Here is a 20,721-nt window from a genome sequence, read left to right as displayed (position 1 = left end):
AACGGATGACACAACTGGATTCGTTATCCCTTTCATGCCCTGCCTGCAGTCCACTTACCGATATCTGAACAAGAGAGCCTCATCGAAATTGCAACAAGCGATTCTGTGAAAATGTGATTTAAATCAGAAGCCACTGCCAGATTTCTGGATTGAGCTGTGCTCAGAGTATCCTGCCTTGGCAAATCGAGATGTTAAGACACTGTTGTAACTACATGAGAGTGGATTCTCGGCCCTCACTAGAATGAAAACTAAATACAGGCACAGACTGTGTGGAAAATTATTTAAGACAGACTCTCCAATACAACTCAACATTGCAGAGTTATGTGCCTCCTTTCAAGCACATCCTTCTCATTAACCTGTGGTGAGTTATTCACCATTTTCGATGAACAAATAAGGTTTTATATGTAAGATGGTTAAATAAAGGGCAAAATTATTGATTATTATTATTATTAGTGCACTGGACCTATAAGATCTCTGTCAGTTCCCACGAGCCGGGTTGTGACAAAAACTCACACTAATTCTTATGTTTAATAAATGTGGCATATAGTGTGTGTGGCAGACTTACAATGATGGCAAAAAACAACATTTGAGAGTGCGCTGATCCTGGTGCTAGAGGGGGTATGCAGCTGGAGGTCGAATGTTTGAAGGGGTACGGGACTATAAAAAGTTTGGGAACCACTGACGTAGAGCAAGCGTGAAAAATCACAGCAAAATGTTTGAATGCCTTTTTCTCATAAATGGGATTATAAATGTATACATTTTTTAAATCAGGATTACTTCCCCATGTTTCCTCCAACTACAGTGCATTATATGCCATTTTGAAGCTCTGATTCTGTACTTTTATAAAGTTTGGGAAACCCTGAACTACTAGACAATGTTAGCACTGTCCTGAGTCAGCTAGGACAATCAGGTGCTGCCCCCGCAAAAGGCTAAGCCTGTACTCATACCCTAAGACCTCTCTAAGATCAAGTTCAACTGAATGGGTTTAAAGGGGGTACAATCTCTGTACCACACATACACACAGTGCTGTAGTTGTACCTCTCTATGGAAGCGTCTGTGTTCGCTGCGGCCCTGTCTGGCTCCAGTCCTCCCAGCCTCCTCCACCTCCATCCTCTCTGCATTCTCCAGCTCCAATGCCTCCAGCTTCTCTATCACCCCAGATCGACTAGAACACATATGGAACGAGGTTAAAGGTCAGCGGTGAAGGCTAGAGGTCAGAGGCCTTTAGTTTAACTTTTGTTTTGTGGATTAAAAAAAAATGGTACAATGGTTTTGGGTATGGCAAAAAAATAGACTTCCTTCTCAGGTGGAGAGAATAGATTAACTTTGTTGGATACTGTAGTTTTTCCTGTGTGTGTGTGTGTGTGTGTGTGTGTGTGTGTGTGTGTGTGTGTGTGTGTGTGTGTGTGTGTGTGTGTGGGGGGACACACATGTATGGGTGTGTGGTGGGTAAACGTTGCATAATTCACGTTTATAAGTGAACATTACAATACACTGCTACATGAAAGTTGAGTAACAGACATGATGACATAGAGAAGGACAGTTTAGGCTCATACTCCTGTGACTGTCACCCCAACCTTTCCATTCCAACTTCTGTAAACACAGCACAGACATGCAGTGAAACGATAGATACACTGGCAGCTTTGATGTATTCCCCCCTCACGTCTTTCGTTCTACCCTCGGTTTATGAGGGGCGAGAGTCGCTTGTAAATATTAATTTTTTTTTTTTTACTGTGCCCTTATTAGGGGAATCCTCGGTGGTAGCTGGCTTCCTTACAAGGCAACGAGTGAGGGAGAGAGAAAGGAAGAAATGGAGAGAGAGAGAGGACGAGAGGTATTTTCAGTCACATGACTGTTTGCACCCCACCAGCCAGTGAAGAAGCCGAGTGGCAGTGTGTGTGTGTGTGTGTGTGTGTGTGTGTGTGTGTGTGTGTGTGTGTGTGTGTGTGTGTGTGTGTTGTTTGTATTTGTGTGCAATAATTATGGAATAGAATGCTAGTTGGCTGCTGGGGAGCAGAATGGCAGTGTTCCAAAATGAAACCAAATGGACCAATTTTTATCAGTCTACTGGACATTCCTGATCTCTTCCTTGCTCTCTCGTTAAGCTCTTCCTCTCAGGCCTGGTTTTGGATGAGGGGATGAGGTGGGTGGGTGTGGTGTGGGTGTGTCCGCTTAACCTCTTGACCCTTTCCTAGAACAGAGCCAGGAGCGGATGATGGGCGAATGGAAAGTACAAAGCCTGTTTATTCAGTGTGTTTATGCTGAACCTCAGCCCTAATAAAACTGCAGGGAAAGGTAATTATTACAGTTGAAGTCGGAAGTTTATATACACTAAGGTTGGAGTCATTAAAACTCGTTTTTCAACTATTCCACACATTTCTTGTTAACAAACTATAGTTTTGGCAAGTCGGTTAAGACATCTACTTTGTGCATGACACAAGTCATTTTTCTAACAATTGCTTTCAGACCAATTATTTCACTTATAATTCACTGTATCACAATTCCAGTGGGTCAGAAGTTTACATACACTAGGTTGACTGTGCCTTTAAACAGCTTGGAAATTCCAGAAAATTATGTCACGGCTTTAGAAGCTTCTGATAGGCAAATTGACATCATTTGAGTCAATTGGAGGTGTACCTGTGGATGTATTTCAAGGCATACCTTCAAACTCAGTGCCTCTTTGCTTGACATCATGAGAAAATCAAAAGAAATCAGCCAAGACTTCAGAAAAAAAATTGTAGACGACCACAAGTCTGGTTCATCCTTGGCAGCAATTTCTCAAACGTCTGAAGGTACCACGTTCATCGGTACAAACAATAGTAAGTATAAACACCAAGGGACCACACAGCCGTCATACCACTCAGGAAGGAGACGCGTTCTGTCTCCTAGAGATGAATGTACTTTGGTGCGAAAAGTGCAAATCAATCACAGAGCGGCAGCAAAGGACCTTGTGGAGATGCTGGAGGAAACAGGTACAAAAGTATCTATATCCACAGTAAAACAAGTCCTATACCGACATAACCTGAAATGCTGCTCAGCAAGGAAGAAGCTATTGCTCCAAAACTGCCATAAAAAAGCCAGACTATGGTTTGCAACTGCACATGGGGACAAAGATCGTACTTTTTGGACAAATGTCCTCTGGTCTGATGAAACAAAAATAGAACTGCTTAGCCATAATGACCATCGTTATGTTTGGAGGAAAAAGGGGGAGGCTTGCAAGCCGAAGAACACCATCCCAACCGTGAAGCACGGGGGTGGCAGCATCATGTTGTGGGGGTGCTTTGCTGCAGGAGGGACTGGTGCACTTCACAAAATAGATGGCATCATGAGGTAGGAAAATTATGTGGATATATTGAAGCAACACCTCAAGATATCAGTCAGGAAGTTAAAGCTTGGTCGCAAATGTGTCTTCCAAATGGACAATGACCCCAAGCATGCTTCCAAATTGTTGCAAAATGGCTTAAGGACAACAAAGTCAAGGTATTGGAGTGGCCATCACAAAGCCCTGACCTCAATCCTCTTGAACATTTGTGGGCAGAACTGAAAAAGCTTGTGCGAGCAAGGAGGCCTACAAATTGATTGTATGTAAATGTCTGACCCACTAGGAATGTGATGAAAGAAATAAAAGCTGAAATAAATCATTCTCTAATATTATTCTGACATTTCACATTCTTAAAATAATGTGGTGATCCTAACTGACCTAAGACAGGGACATTTTACCTGGATTAAATGTCAGGAACTGTGAAAAACTGAGTTGAAATATATTTGGCTAAGATGTATGTACATTTTCGACATCAACTGTACATACATAACTCGTGAGAAGTATAACGGAACTGTGGAACGCAGAGATTCAGCGATTTCACCAAGCACAGCCTTTTCCTTTTGGTCTGAGTGTGTGTGTTTTGACGCAGCTTCGTTGGGGGTGTGTGTGCATCACAAGGCTGTGTGTGTGTGTGTGTGTGTATCTGTGCAAGTGTGTTTAGAAGCAGAGACCGTGTGTGTCGCTGCATCATTGGAATCTCCACTGATGTCCTTCCAGGCCACAGCGCCTGCTGGTCTGTAACCTGGCAGTCAGACAGCAGAGTTCACTAACCTGGTTTACCAGACTATACAAGTACCTGATTAACAGCTAAGGCTTTACTTTGATAAATATATCCCAGGTAAGAAACGATGACTGAAGTCTGTAACCTTCTTTTATTCTCATTAGACTGACCTCTTAGGTCTGAACATGGGCCTTTCTTTTTTGTCTCTCTGAACTAAGAACAGACATGCAAACATATGGACAGACAAAGACAGACTTGCCTCCTTTCGGGACTGAACACGGCCTCTTTCTCCTCACCAGGACTCCTCACTCGACTCCTCTTCTCTGCCTTCCTGGCCTCGGCCTCCAGCCTCCTGGACCGTGGCGTATCATTGTGCCCGCTGTGGCCTAGCCCTAACCGCCCCGCCGGGTGGCTCTCTGTGCTGGTCACCGTGCTGCCGCTGGCGTCAGAGTCCAGCGAGCTAACAGAGCCACTGATGTGGGAGCCGTTGGACAGCAGGGAGCTGCCGGAGGGGAAAGGGTCACTGGGGACCGGGGAGAGGCAGCGGGGCACCCCGCCCAGGCTGGAGCAGGAGCCCGTGGGAGACAGGAGGTCGTGGTGGGGGAGCGGGACTGAGCCGTGGAGAGGGAGGCCGCTACGGTCCACCTCGTCACCGTTGACTGAGCCGGCGTCCGAGCCCCGACCCACGGAACCACAGTCACCTGGAAGAGGGAGGGGGTGGAGGGTCAAAGATGGTGAAGGATAGATGAGAACAACAGTAGAAAAAGACTCTCTTACCATCTCTAAATTCTAATGTTATAATATTTTACAGCTGTGTAGCTTGCTAACACAATTACTATAAATAATGGGGCCAATGTGTGACATTGGGATAACTTCAAAATGGTTCGAAACAAAAATAAAATGATTTTTTTATGCAGTTCCACATGTGTACTTAGAGGAATATATGCAAACAGGCCCCTAAATCCACCTATACATCCTTTAAGCAGGGTTCATACAGACATTGGCAAGTCAAATTCAAGGACTCTCAGGTACTTTTTCACCTCTATGGAATCGGTGTCCCCCCGCGGGACGGTTGAGCTAACGTAGGCTAATGTGATTACCATGAGGTTGTAAGTAACAAAAACATTTCCCAGGACATAGACATATCTGATATGGGCAGAAAGCTTAAATTTTAAAGCGCTCAATTAACATTTAAGGACCTCAATGTTAAAATGTATCATTTATATAATTGGACATATAGGGATTAATATAGAACCCAACCACTAAAAAGCATTCAAAAAGCTTTTTTTTTTTTTTAAAGTAGGCCATCACCACTTCAAGAATAATGCATTGATATTCAAATTATTATTACATTCTAAAATGTGAGAATAATGTGAAATAAATTGGATGCATGCCGATTTTTCTGTAGCCTGTGTCCGACGCAGGCACACATAATAAAGCCAGGAATAGCAGTACCACTAATCTCAACCATCACTGTTTTTACAATGAGAAAGTATCCAAAAACCAGGTTCCTTTTTGTAATGGAAGGATTGGTATGGAAAGCCAAGCTGAAGCCAGCATTAGATGTTATTGTCCTCATAATAACCGCACATGGTTTTACCGCAAAAGAGTAGTGCAACTAGGCTTGAGCGGTATCCAGATTGTCATACCTTCATACTGACCTTGTGCCTTACCTCAAAATTAGGTAAAACCGGCACTGAACACAAGGGGCGCTGTTTTCAAACCCCACTGATACTCGGTAATCCAAAGATTAGCAATGCTAACAGGTATGTGTAGAATCCCATAGAGAATACTAACTAGATGCTAACGAGTGCGTTGCGAACAATTTGTACAGTTTCTGACCTAAACTATAGAAGTATACAAGTAACTCAAAAATGCTACTCACAGTTTGCTGCACGCACAAAACAAATATGTCATGTTATTTCATTATCAGATCATAGTGTGAAGTAGCCCACTAGGCTATGTCATTTGTTGTCATTATATTCAGAATAATTCATCAGAATAGTGTTGGGTGTTGTGCAATAGTCTATCCTACACAATTGTGCACAGTAGACAGTGTCCAATCTGAGGCACAAAAACATATGAAAACATGAACACATTACCTTGATGCATTCTCTGTTAAATCTAAAGACACCCTGCTGTAAATCAAGCAGATAACAGATGATCAACATAAATTCGCTAGGGATTTTAGACAACGTGGATCCAGGCACAACGGTCTTCACCGACGTAAGAAATGAGACACCAAAATATTCTGGACATTCCTCGCCAATACCTTTTTTCCAGCAACAGCTGTTCGTCACTTGACTGTCATTCAGAAAATTCCTTCCTAGATCAGATGATGAGGTATGAAAATATCTTGCCGTAATTATACAGCTCGATACCAAATGCGCATCCAACAAGTATTATGTATAATTATTAAAAGAACCACGTTAATGACAGTATCGATTTAGGTTGTAAGCATCAAGGTAAGGTGACTCTTTCGGTTAAAAGCATTCGATTTTGCAATCGCATACATAAACTGTTTTCACCTCGTAACATAAGGAAAAACTAAATGTTCCGTAGTTACACTACATTTCTGAGATCGCTATACAAAAAACAGTTTGACCGATAGATCCAGGATTCAAGTTCAATGTCTAATTTAACTGATTAATGCTTAATGGATGATACAACAACAACTTACACTGCCATAAATAACAGACAGAAAAGTCATGTTTTATGTCACATGATTTTGGACAAATTCATCAAGACACCAACGATGATAATGGTATTGAGTGCCCTCCGTAATTATTGGGGGAAATTTGTTGGATGCATTTGCTGTTCGTTTTGGTTGGTTTTCAGATTATTTTGTGTCCGATAGAAATGAATGGTAAATAATGTATTGTTTCATTTTGGAGACACTTTTATTGTAAATAAGAATAGAATATGTTTCTAAACACTTCTACATTAATGTGGATGTTACCACGACTACAGATAATCCTGAATTAATCGTGAATAATGAAGAGTGAGAAAGTTAGACGCACAAACATCATACCCCCAAGACATGCTAACCTCTCACCATTACAACAACAGGGGAGGTTAGCATTTTTAGGGGGGAGGGGGGGTATGATATTTGTGCATCTGTAACTTTCTCACTAATCATTATTCACGATTCATTTAGGATTATCCATAGTCGCCTCCCGAGTGGCGCAGCGGTCTAAGGCACTTCATCGCAGTGCTTGAGGCGTCACTACAGACCTGGGTTCGATCCCAGGCTGTGTCACTGCCGGCCATGACCAGGAGACCCATTAGGCGGCGCACAATTGGCCCAGAGTAGTCTGGGTTTGGGGAGGGTTTGGCCGGCTGGGATTTCCTTGTCCCATCGCGCTCTAGTGACTCCTTGTGGCGGGCCGGGCACCTGCAAGCTGACTCTGGTTGCCAGCTGGACGGTGTTTTCTCCGACACATTGGTGCAGCTAGCTTCCGGGTTAAGCGAGGAGTGTTTCAAGAAGCAGTGCAGCTTGGCAGGGTTGTGTTTCGGAGGACACATGGCTCTCGACCTTCGCCTCTCCCAAGTCCATACCAGAATTACAGCGATGGGACAAGACTAACTACCAATTGGATATCACCTAAAAGTGGTAAAAGTTTTTATTTTTTAGTAGCATCCACATTAATGTAGAAGTGTTTAGAAACATATATTGTAATCTACAATAAAAGTGACTCCAAAATGAAACAATACCTTATTTACCATTAATTTCTATTGGGCACAAAATAATCTGGAAAAACAACCAAAACAAACAGCAAATGCATCCAACAAATTTTCCCCAATAATTACAGAGGGCACTCAATACAATTCACTAGTTAATTTAAAACCTATGCTTAACCCATTCCCATGGTTGGTGTCTTGATAGATTTGTCCAAAATCGTGTGACCTAAAACATTACTTTTCTGTCCTTGCATTTATGGCAGTGTAAGTTGTCGTTATATCATATAAAAGTTTACTAGTTGAATATGCATTTAAGTGAATTTATCCCAATACTTTTGGTCCCCTAAAAAAGGGGGACTGTTTACAAAAAATGCTGTAATTTTTAAACAGTTCACCCGATATGGATGAAAATACCCTCAAATTAAAGCTGACATTCTGCACTTTAACATCATAGTCATTGTTTCATTTCAAATACAAACAAAAGAAGAAAAAATGCTTCACTGTCCCAATAATTACAGAGGGCACTGTAGCTATGTCCCACTTATATCTTAATGTAATGACATTAAATAATGTGGCAGATTATTATCAATGACTTAACAGTTCTAACAAGTTGTCCAGAGTAGGCCATTCTCACCGGTATCCTAGTTTATACTAAAGATGAGGACTATGGGGCTAGATGTGCTGTGGTTCCTCCATACCTGTAGAGGGTGGTGGTGAGCCCAGCAAGGGCAGGTCAGCAGAAGGCCACACGGCCGCCCCCTCAGCCTCTCTCTGGCTCAGCTCCTCCTGCCAGATGATGGAGCTGGAGTCTTGAACCTTCTCTGAGCCCGCCTCAGGGATACCTGAGCCCGTCACAGCCACCTTTGCTGGTCCTGGCTCCTGAGAAGTGGTGGGCTCCACCTTGCGTTTCTTCTTCTGGTTCTGCTTGTTGGTCCTGGGATAAACCACCAGCTGTTCAGTCCACCTGGGAAAGAGAGAGAAGAACAAAATGATAGTGAAGGCATAGAGAACACACACACACGTAAGCACACATACATACATACATACATACACACACACTACACACACGCATGCGTTTACCCATTGATGATCTCTTTGTTCTCCCCTCGTATAAAGTACTCCTGTTCAGGAGTGATGATACAGAGAGCGTTCTTCTGGCCCGTCTTGGGCTCTGCGTCAATGACGTCAGCACACAGGTTCATATTTACCGTGCCCTGGGGCAGCGTGCTCGGCTAGACGGGGAATAACAGAGAAACAACATTCAGTCACAAGTAATGGCCAAACCTGACATGACACAGACTGTATACCAGGGTAAATACCAGTAGAACAGGACAACAATCAGTAGAATGATGAGGTGATTGCCTTGTAGCAAACTGGGAAGAACAGTCTACAGTCTGATTAGTCTCTTTCAACAGCCACAGTTGAAACTACAGCTTTTAATAGGTGCTGAAGGGGCATGGGGTCTTAGATCTCCGTCTGAGCCTAAGGGAAACTTCTACCCGGAGCTGCTATATAACAGGTGGATAGATATCACAACGTCTGTTTTTCCTCCTCCATCCCTCCCTCCCTCCTTCACTCTTTCCCACAGACAGAGGACGTATACAGCCCCTACTATAAAGGTCACGTATCCGTTATCGATAGGTTGCCGGGACAATGGGGGAAATCCATACAGTTCCAGTGGAGTAAATGGAGGAGGTGACAGCCCTGGGAGGCTGGACTAAATAAGTTTGTGTGTCCTTGTGTGGTACTGCTAACGCACGTGGTTCTGCATATAAGTGCATGTTTGCCTTTGGAGAGGCACAATTTAGCCGTGTTCTCCCAAACTCCATATTGCCCTGCTACCGCCTAGAATTCCCCCTGAACCCCAGCATGGTCTCTCTAGTTCAGTGAGATTCCTGTAGTGTTGTTATCAGGCCCAGACTGAACTGTGCTCTGCCTGCAGATGTAAAACAGGTGCTGTTTCTCTCCTTAACTCCTTTTAAGGCCATTCACATGGATCCTGCTTTAATGCAAGCTGCCAGTAAACCATGAGGGCTTCCAAATATGGCAATTACACTGGGTCACACTCAGAGAAACTTAGAGTACAGACTGCAGCAAGCTAGTCTCTTTACTCTACGGCGAGGGGGAATTTTGCGCTGAGTGAGTGAGTGAGTGAGTGAGTGAGTGAGTGAGTGAGTGAGTGAGTGAGTGAGTGAGTGAGTGAGTGAGTGAGTGAGTGAGTGAGTGAGTGAGTGAGTGAGAGAGTGAGAGAGAGAGAGAGGTAGGAGGGGAATGTCTCATAAAAGATGCACCTTTCTATCTCTGTGAAGGAGAAAGCATGAAGGCATTACACACTTTTCCCTTGTTCCCCTCAAATGGTTGTGGTTAGGACTGGGGGAAGATAACCTGATCCTAGATCTGTAGCTAAGGCCAGGGCAAGTCCAACCCACATCGAGAGAGAGAGAGGGCCAGTCCAGTCCAGTGGCTGTGTGTTCTTTGAGTATGTATACGTCGTCTGATCTGATACTGGCATCAACACAAAGACTCCTCCATCTGCCAACCCTGCCATTCATCCTCTCTGGCTGAGTCCCAAATGCCACCCTATTCCCTATATAGTGCATTACTTTTGACCAGAACACTATGGATAAAAAGCAGTGCGCTATATAGGGAATAGGGTGGGTTTGATTTCTCCACTCCAGATCCAATCCCATATCCTCCTATTGTCCTCCTATGGGGCCGGCTATGTTTAGCTGCACGGGGGTATTATTATCGCTAACAACTTTCTCACAGACTGTCTCTCTGACTCTGTTCACAGTTTCTACGAACGGGACACACAAAGAGGCAATTAAACACTGCTAATAAAGCTAGCAAACGCACCAAAATATAACGTTTTTAAACGAGCAGGTCTTTATCCTCACAATGAACAAACTGTCAAGTAAAGTATTGAGATTTTGGTGGAAACTTGGGCATTCCCACTAGTTCAATGCTGATGAAGTACAACTTCTTTCTCCAACTGCCAGTGCCAGCCAAAATGATTTGATGAATGGGCTTCATCATATCATTCCAAAATGGTGTCAGACTGAGACTCGCAGAGCCAGCTTTAGAATTAAGTAGAGTACACCCGCTCCATAATTGCTACATTTTTCTGGGGAGATTTATTGCCCGGGCCGGTGGCAAGTAGCGTAAGAAACCAGCACCTGCTCTGCTCAGGGGTGAAAGGGAAGCAGCAAGCTGCTGTTTTATACGGCATATGTGCCTCGACATGCCGCTGCCCTTCGTGCTGCATCAAAACAGAACACACACTACTCCTACCCCTCTTTCCACAGGCAGGCAGACACTGTCACTATAGCTTTGACTCCCATGGGATGAATACTATGGTTAAATATCTCAGTCAGGGAAATAAAATTACATTGTGAATTCAACACTGTTCATAGACACTGGTCCCAGGCCATAGGGAAGCTTCAAGATAATATCTAATCTGTTCTCTGTTGTAGCATTATATCAGTCAAAGTGTGGGCTGTGGAGAGAACTGAATGGTCCCGTTTCCTGTCCCTATCCTCTCAGTCATTGACCCTCCGGCTCAGGTTCTCATCAGAGACTGAGGAGCTGTAGTCCTCCTTCTTGGGAGGTCCGCTTAGATTAAAACTAGCATTTGAGAACTGCCCAACTGGTGTCAGTCAACTACCCAAGGGACTGGTCAGCGGCAACATCTCAGGGACCGGTGTCGGTCCACGACTCAGTGTTTGAGAAACACTCAAACCTTCACGTTTCTGTCTTTCTCAGGTTCTGTCTCTCTTGCCTCCTTCTCAGTCTCTCACCTACTCTCCTTCTCAGATGATCAAATGTACAACACGTACAATACTGTCTGATGTAGTAAAATTACATTATGCTACATTAGATATGGGTGCTTGTAGTGGCAGGCTGTGTGTATGTGGAATGTTTGGGTCTGGGGCATATCTGGCATTTTCATGTGGTTTTGGGGTCTACTGCTCTCTCCGTTTCTCTAGCCTGTTAGTTACTAGGAGCCCGCTGCACTTCACCAAATATGGGCATATCAGAGGAATGCTGTGTAGAGCCTAGACCTCTGAGCATCTCCTTCTCAGTCCGTCTCATCATGGGCTAAAATAGTTCAGTTCTAAGAAGCCACTGCCCACTCGCATTAAACATCTTGAGTGAAATCTTCCCTTAATAATACTTCCCTGAAAGTTGCCTCGGCTTTATGCGAGTCACACAAAAGCTCTTATTTTTCATCCTTTTTGTAATTATTTTGCTTATATCATGTGTCAGACGCAAAACACAAATACATTCTGGGGAAATGTGGCCCTCCAATTGACGTACTAAGCACGTCATGGTTCCATAGCAACAAACAACCTGCTCAATAAATCATGACATCGGTAGATCATTAAGATCAATGTATCTAGTATCATGTGAGATAGCTTCATATTTACAAAGATTCATCAGGCTGCTCTGGTCATTGTAGATGTTTCCACCGGTGTGGCTTCCAGCCATTCTACCCCTGTGGGTTTGGCTGGGTTGCCTAACTCTGGCCTCTTCAGCTGGCCAAGAGCACAGGAATTACTAATAGTAACAACCACTCTGAGCAAGAGAAGGGCCACAGCAGTCCATATTGGGTATTTTATGGGGTAGAGCAGTAGACAGTCCATCAGCCCAGGGGAGAATCAGGGCTGAGCTTCATATTCTCTCTGGCACATTTTCTGGTACATTCCATCTAACCTAATATGTGCCTAGCTAGCTAATAGCCTAATGTCAGTCAACAACTTCCTCAGAGTGTCTAAAATACACACCATCCAGGGATTCCGCACCATCCAGGGATTCCGGATTCCGAAAATGTGGCACCGGACAACGTGAACAGGAAGATTTTAATGTAACGGCCATTAGAAACATTTACTGGACCAATATGTATTAGGGTGTCCACCCATGGTGCTCAGAATGACATAAATCACATTTAGATTATGGTAACAGAACAAGCAACTCATAATGATAAAGACAATAAAAAAGTAATTTTCAAACATTTGCCAAAATGCAATTCGCAGGAAAACACCAATCAAAACAGCACACCTGATTAGAACGGTTCCATATGTGACAGAGATGAAAATGTCCTTTAGAAACTTAGAAAGAGGGGGGATCTTAAGATGCAACAACTAGGATGGGTTGCTAATATGACCAGGATTGTGAAAGTTGATATGAAAACCAATAGAACAAGAGAGAAATGGCGTAGCGGTGGGTTCTATAGGGAAGTAAATTGAAATAAATTTGCCAAAACTATATAATTACTCCTGTCTTTAAAAAAAAAAAGATTTCACCTTTATTTAACCAGGTAGGCTAGTTGAGAACAAGTTCTCATTTACAACTGCCACCTGGCCAAGATACAGTTTCACATGGAATTAACAAACATAGTCAATAATACAGTAGAAAAAGTCTATATACAGTGTGTGCAAATGAGGTAATATAAGGGAGGTAAGGCAATAAATAGGCCATGGTGGCGAAGTAATTACAATATACCAATTAAACACTGGCGTGATAGATGTGCAAAAGATGAATGTGCAAGTAGAGATACTGGGGTGCAAAGGAGCAAGATAAATAAATAAATAAATACAGTATGGGGATGAGGTAGTTGGATGGGCTATTTACAGATGGGCTATGTACAGGTGCAGTGATCTGTGAGCTGCTCTGTCAGCTGGTGCTTAAAGCTAGTGAGGGAGATATGAGTCTCCAGCTTCATTGATTTTTGCAGTTCGTTTCAGTCATTGGCAGCAGAGAACTGGAAGGAAAGGCGGCCAAAGGAGGAATTGGCTTTTGGGTGACCAGTGAGATATACCTGCTGGAGCGCGTGCTATGGGTGGGTGCTGCTATGGTGACCAGTGAGCTGAGATAAGGCGGGGCTTTACCTAGCAAAGACTTGTAGATGACCTGGAGCCAGTGGGTTTGGCAATGAGTATGAAGCGAGGGCCAGCCAACGAGAGCGTACAGGTCGCAGTGGTGGGTAGTATATGGGGCTTTGGTGACAAAACGGATGGCACTGTGATAGACTGCATCCAATTTATTGAGTAGAGTGTTGGAGGCTATTTTGTAAATGACATCGTCGAAGTCGAGGATCGGTAGGATGGTCAGTTTTACGAGGTTATGCTTGGCAGTATAAGTGAAGGAGGCTTTGTTGCGAAATAGGAATCTAGATTTAATTTTGATTTAATTTTGGATTGGAGATGTTTAATATGAGTCTGGAAGTAGAGTTCACAGTCTAACCAGACACCTAGGTATTTGTAGTTGTCCACATATTCTAAGTCAGAACCGTCCAGAGTAGCGATGCTGGACGGGCAGGCAGGTGCGGGCAGCTATCGGTTGAAGAGCATGCATTTAGTTTTACTTGCATCTAAGAGCAGTTGGAGGCCACGGAAGGAGAAATACAGAAATACATTTAATCATTCAAAATACTTCATCAGAAAGCATAACTTAGCCGCAGAGGAATCGAGGATCATTAGCTTCTTTTTAAAAAATAGCTGTGGATTGTTTCAAATCACAAGCTGGTAGGCCTTTGCCTACTTGGGATGCCTGCAATTTGTGGTAGCAGCAATAGGCTCAGGGGTGAAAGTAAGGCGATACGGTCTGGCACTGCATCCCGGCAAAATACATAGTGGGGGTACCCCGTACCAGTAAAACGTGAGCCTATCACAATATTTAAAACAAAATGTAAAGAAAACTGTATGCTATTAGACCACTATTTATCATTACCGCATGTCAGAGGCATTAAAAATGAGTGAGTGGGCTTGAAAATGGTTAAGACAAAAATACTGAAATTTGGCCAAGGCATAGATGATTGGCCGACACCCAGACCTCCACAGACAGCAGTGGACGCATAAATTCTGGCCTAATGACAATCAGCAAATATTGTTACACTTTTTAGTGTTTTGTGTAACAGGTGTCTCTTTCCATTCACCACTGTTTAGAGGCTGGAGATATGTTGCGAGTGGATGAACCTGCGCAGGTCGCCTAGTAAAGTAGCCCTTTGAAGGGATTGCTGCACAATCAGATGAAAACATCATGACTGGTTGGGTTTATGCCATAATAAAAGGTTATACATTTTGAAAGTTAAATGACAAATCTTTAGACTAGGCCGACAGTAATACTATTGAATGAATAGGGATTTTATATGTAGTTCTATGATTAGGCCAATAAAGAATGTTGGTGCAAGCACCTGCACATATAGGAGGTCCAGTACCGGGAAGAAATTCTTTCTACTTTCACCCCAGAATAGGCCTAGCTGATTAATGAGTTGTGCTTGTCTGTGAAAAGCATCTAAAATATGTGTGAAGATAAGTATAACTATGCTGAGTATAATTTAAAATGTTGAGACAAGAAGAAGGGGACGGGTGAGTGGCGAAGATATAGGCGAGCGAGTCTCTCTCCAATTCTTGAGTAGAGGTCGACCGATTAATCGGAATGGCCGATTAATTAGGGCCGATTTCAAGTTTTCATAACAATCGGTAATCAGTATTTTTGGCCACCGATTTGCCGATTTTTTTTTTTTTACACCTTTATTTAACTAGGCAAGTCAGATTAAGAACACATTCTTATTTACAATGACGGTCTAGAAACGGGGTTTAACTGCCTTGTTCAGGGGGGATTCGTTTTTGCAACCTTCGGTTACCAGTCCAACGCTCTAACCACCTGCCTTACATTGCACTCCACAAGGATTAACAGGCTGACTACCTGTAACGCGAGGGCAGCAAGAAGCAAAGGTAAGTTGCTAGCTAGCATTAGACTTATAAAAAAAACTATCAATCTTAACATAATCACTAGTTAACTACACATGGTTGATGATATTACTAGTTTATCTAACGTGTCCTGTGTGGCATATAATCGATGCGGTGCCTGTTAATTTTCATTGAATCACAGCCTACTTTGACAAACGGGTGTTGATTTAACAAGCGCATTTGCGAAAACAGTACTGTCGTTGCACCAATGTACCTAACCATAAACATCAATGCCTAACAGGAATATTTAGACTTAGCCACCCGTTAGATAAAATACGGAACGGTTCCGTATGTCACTGAAAGAAAAAAACTTTTGTTTTCGAGTTGATAGTTTCCGGATTCGACTATATTAATTACCTAAGGCTCGTATTTCTGTGTGTTTATTATATTATAATTAAGTCTATGATTTGATAGAGCAGTCTGACTGAGCAGTGGTAGGCAGCAGCGGGCTCGTAAGCATTCATTCAAACAGCCCTTCGCTGTGCTTCAAGCATTGCGCTGTTTATGACTTCAACCTGGGTGGGTATAATTTGTGGAACATTCCAACAGGAATCTATTCCAAAAACTTCGTAAATAACAAGGTTTCCAAAAAACAACGCATACAAAGTTGAATAGCGGCAGAATAAGATACCGGGTAGGGAGTGGTCTATTTCATTACGTTTTTCACTAATCACGTTTATTCCGAAAAATGTCTGTCCTCACTCTGGTTGCCTATGGACAAACATTAAGAATAAGCTACGTGGTGAGTTGATGCCTATTCGGCAGCTAGTTAGCTAGGTTTGTATGCGTTGCTACTTTGTATGCGTTGTTGGTTGGCAACCTTTTACTTTACGTTTTTTGGAACAGATTCCTGTTGGAACGTTCCACAAATTATACCCACCCCTTCAAGCCTATCAACTCCCAAGATTAGGCTGGTGTAACCAATGTGAAATGGCTAGCTAGTTAGCCGGGTGCACGCTAATAGCGTTTCAAACGTCACTCGCTCTGAGACTTGGAGTAGTTGTTTCCCTTCCTCTGCATGGGTAACGCTGCTTCGAGGGTGGCTGTTGTCGATGTGTTCCTGGTTTGAGCCCAGGTAGGAGCGGGGAGAGGGACGGAAGCTATACTGTTACACTGGCAATACTAAAGTGCTTATAAGAACATCCAATAGTCAAAGGTATATGAAATACAAATCGTATAGAGAGAAATAGTCCTATAATTCCTATAATAACTACAACCTAAAACTTCTTACCTGGGAATATTGAAGACTCATGTTAAAAGGAACCACCAGCTTTCATATGTTCCCATGTTCTGAGCAAGGCACTTAAACATTAGCTTTCTTACATGGCACATATTGCACTTTTACTTTCTTCTCCAACACTTTGTTTTGCATTATTTAAACCAAATTGAACATGTTTCATTATTTATTTGAGGCTAAATTGATTTTATTGATGTATTATATTAAGTTAAAATAAGTGTTCATTCAGTATTGTTGTAATTGTCATTATTACAAAAACAATCAAAAATAAATTGGCTGATTAATCAGTATCGGTATTGAAAAATCATAATCGGTCGACCTCTATTCTTAAGCATTCATTGTGTGAATTTTTGGCCGTTTGATTGTCTATTTTGATATAATCCCCATCAGAGTAGAGATGAATGCGATTGAAATAACCTATATTTTCATCATATTTTCGACTGTTTTTAATTTGTCAGCTTTATGTAGCCTATTTTTACTTAGTTGACAATGGAGCCTACTGCTACATTGGCCTATAAGCTATGAGTTCCATGCGCTCTTTTCTTAAACCGGCAATGGATCAAGGTGTATCAATGTGTCCATATGGCAGAGGCTGGTGCTAGCATTAGTTGAATTTCTGCTTTTTGATTTGTATAATTTTTCATTCAGATTTTTACGATTAACCACGTGACAATGATTTTGAGAAACTAAAACGTTATTATTGAAAAGAAACTGTTCCACGAAAATGCGCACATGAAAATCATAACTGGCATGCAGATTGACAGAAATGGAAGGATAAATTGTAAGCTTCCCCAACTTGAAACTCACACGCCTATAAAGTCTTTATGGCCTCCCGAGTGTCACTAGATATTCTGGGTTCAAGTCCAGGCTCTGTCGCAGCCGGCCGCGACCGGGAGACCCATGGGGCGGCACACAATTGGTGCAGCGTTGTCCGGGTTAGGGGAGGGTTTGGCCGGCAGGGATGTCCTTGTCCCATCACTCCTGTGGAGTGTGCGGGCCGGGCGTGTGCACGCTGACACAGTCTTTATAAAATTGACTCCATGTTTCCATTGTCAGATTTTGACTATAGGCTACTTTAAAGCAAGATATGAGATGTCTCATAATATGAAATAAAACATTCAGGTTTCAAACTATTTGCGTTTTCAAAATGCATACTACCTCCAGCTTTGGGGCGGCAGGTAGCCTAGTGGTTAGAGCATTGGGCCAGTAACCGAAAGGTTGCTGGATTGAATCCCTGAGCTGACAAGGTAAAAAATCTGTTGTTCTGCCCCTGAACAAGGCAGTTAACCCACAGTTCCTCGGTAGGCCGTCATTGTAAATGATGTTCTTGCCTAGTTAAATACAGGTTAAATAAAAAATCCAGCTCACATTGTAATGTGGTGTGTAACACGCCGATAGCCTGTTGCCTACACTTGTAGCCTATGGTGAATGGGAGGCACGCTTCAATTACCAGTTGAGAAATAAAAACTTGTTTTCATTAATCATGTACCAAATCTGTTTTTAACAAGCAACTGCATTTTGAGTTGTTTCGCAATGAACGGGCTTATAAAATAACATATTTTACTCCAGCAGCAACCAGCCGAGGAGCTTCAGGAGAAATCCTGCTCAAAATAGGCACTCTATGCTGTGCACATGTGATAAATAAGATAGGCTACAGGAGGATTAACGAATATACACACGCAGCAATTTAATTCCACAAAATTATGCAAATGAACATATAGACCAGGCATCATCAACTAGATTTAGCCACGGGCCGATTCTTTTTTGGTACGGATGGTCGGGGGCCAGAACATAATTACAAATCATTTGTAGACTGCAAATTGATCGCAAGAAGCCCAAACAGATGTTTGACTAAAACATAATCATTTCAAACCTTGCTTACATTTGTATACGATCACGTGTCTCTATTATGCATAGAAATACTTCGGAACAGATTTCTTAAATAAAAATCACTTGGAGCTGATTTCCTGTTGTTTTTACAGCAATTGCACAAAAAAAAAGAAGAGAACATCCCTTCATCAAAAAGAGAGGTAAAAGAAGTATTTATGATATGCTGTATACGGCCCAGATATAGGCTATAGATGTGGTAAAGGTAAATTGAACTCGACCAAAACAATGGAATTGCCATGGAAACGCGTGTGGGAAAGATTCCGAGTCCCCTCTTTGCCCGCCAGCAAAATTAGCCTACATTTAGGCTATTGTTTATGTGTATTTCACACTATGTTGAGGTAAAAATCCAAGTAAAATGTCAGTATGGATGTCAACCCCAACACATGTTCATGTCATCTTTACCAATCAAATGCATTACAGTTAAAAATAGCTAACTACCACCATTGATTACTGTACGCTAACTATGCTAACCATCTTATTCAAATGGGAGTTAGCATTTAGCAGTCACTTCTAAACTTGAAAAGGGACAACGTCTTTCTACATGTTATGCAGCAAAAAACAAATATATCCAAATCTGACTTAATTAACCACATTGTGTGCCTGTTACAATACATAAATCATGACGGATTTGACAAATATCCACTTTGTTAGATCAGATTGTTGAATGTGGGCCAATCTGGTCAATGGAACGCTCCTTTACCGCATCTAAACTGGTATCTGCATTGTGTAAGCATACTAGAGGTCGACCGATTAATCGGAATGGCCGATTAATTAGGGCCGATTTCAAGTTTTCTTAACAATCGGAAATCTGTATTTTTGGCCACCGATTTGCCGATTTCATTTTTTTTTTTTAAACACACCTTTATTTAACTAGGCAAGTCAGATTAAGAACACATTCTTATTTTCAATGACGGCCTAGGAACGGGGGTTAACTGCCTTGTTCAGGGGGGGATTCGGGGATTTGTTTTTGCAACCTTCCGGTTACTAGTCCAACGCTCTAACCACCTGCCTTACATTGCACTCCACGAGGAGCCTGCATGGCAGGCTGACTACCTGTTATGCGAGAGCAGCAAGAAGCCAAGGTAAGTTGCTAGCTAGCATTAAACTTATCTTATAAAAAACGATCAATCTTAACATAATCACTAGTTAACTACACATGGTTGATGATATTACTAGTTTATCTAACGTGTCCTGTGTTGCATATAATCGATGCGGTGCCTGTTAATTTCTCATCAAATCACAGCCTACTTCGACAAACGGGTGATGATTTAACAAGCGCATTTGCGAAAAAAGCACTGTTGTTACACCAATGTACCTAACCATAAACATCAATGCCTTTCTTTAAAATCAATACACAAGTATATATTTTTAAACCTGCATATTTAGTTAATATTGCCTGCTAACATGAATTTGTGTCACTTCTCTAGCGTTCCGTGCAAGCAGTCAGGGTATATACAGCAGTTTGGGCCGACTGGCTCATTGCGGACTGTGTGAAGTCCATTTATTCCTAACAAAGGCCGTAATTAATTTGCCAGAATTGTACATAATGATGACATAACATTGAAGGTTGTGCAATGTAACAGGAATTCTTAGACTTAGGGATGCCACCCGTTAGATAAAATATGGAACGGTTCCGTATTTCACTGAAATAATAAACGTTTCGTTTTCGAAATGATAGTTTCCGGATTCGGCCATATTAATGACCAAAGGCTCGTATTTCTGTGTGTTATTATGTTATAATTAAGTCTATGATTTGATATTTGATAGAGCAGTCTGACTGTGCGGTGGTAGGCAGCAGCAGGCTCGTAAGCATTCATTCAATCAGCACCTTCGTGCGTTTTGCCAGCAGCTCTTCACAATTCTTCAAGCATTGCGCTGTTTATGACTTCAAGCCTATCAACCCCCGAGATTAGGCTGGTGTAACCCATGTGAAATGGCTAGCTAGTTAGCAGGTGCGCGCTAATAGCTTTTCAAACGTCACTCGCTCTGAGACTTGGAGTAGTTGTTCCCCTTGCTCTACATGGGTAACGCTGCTTCGAGGGTGGCTGTTATCGATGTGTTCCTGGTTCGAGCCCAGGTAGGAGCGAGGAGAGGGACGGAAGCTATACTGTTACACTGG

The 20,721-nt window shown here is 42.4% G+C and overlaps 1 protein-coding gene across 3 annotated transcripts in view; it reads right to left on the bottom strand.

The window, feature by feature from the left end:
- mpripb (myosin phosphatase Rho interacting protein b) overlaps positions 1 to 20,721 on the bottom strand; it is a 74,229-nt gene that overhangs the window by 37,217 nt on the left and 16,291 nt on the right. For all 3 annotated transcript variants that reach the window (XM_014179564.3, XM_014179563.3, XM_014179565.3), the window contains exons 4-7: positions 8,805 to 8,956; positions 8,423 to 8,688; positions 4,303 to 4,744; positions 1,039 to 1,165 (exon numbers count right to left, since the gene is read on the bottom strand). In XM_014179564.3, the coding sequence (XP_014035039.1) occupies positions 1,039 to 1,165; positions 4,303 to 4,744; positions 8,423 to 8,688; positions 8,805 to 8,956 (987 nt within the window). The remainder of the gene's footprint in view (positions 1 to 1,038; positions 1,166 to 4,302; positions 4,745 to 8,422; positions 8,689 to 8,804; positions 8,957 to 20,721) is intronic.

This window comes from Salmo salar, chromosome 28 (genome assembly GCF_965601325.2).
Source record: "Salmo salar chromosome 28, fSalSal1, whole genome shotgun sequence".
Lineage (NCBI taxonomy): Eukaryota > Metazoa > Chordata > Actinopteri > Salmoniformes > Salmonidae > Salmo > Salmo salar.
Note: the sequence above shows the minus strand (reverse complement) of the source record. Positions and strands in the feature narration are given on the sequence as shown.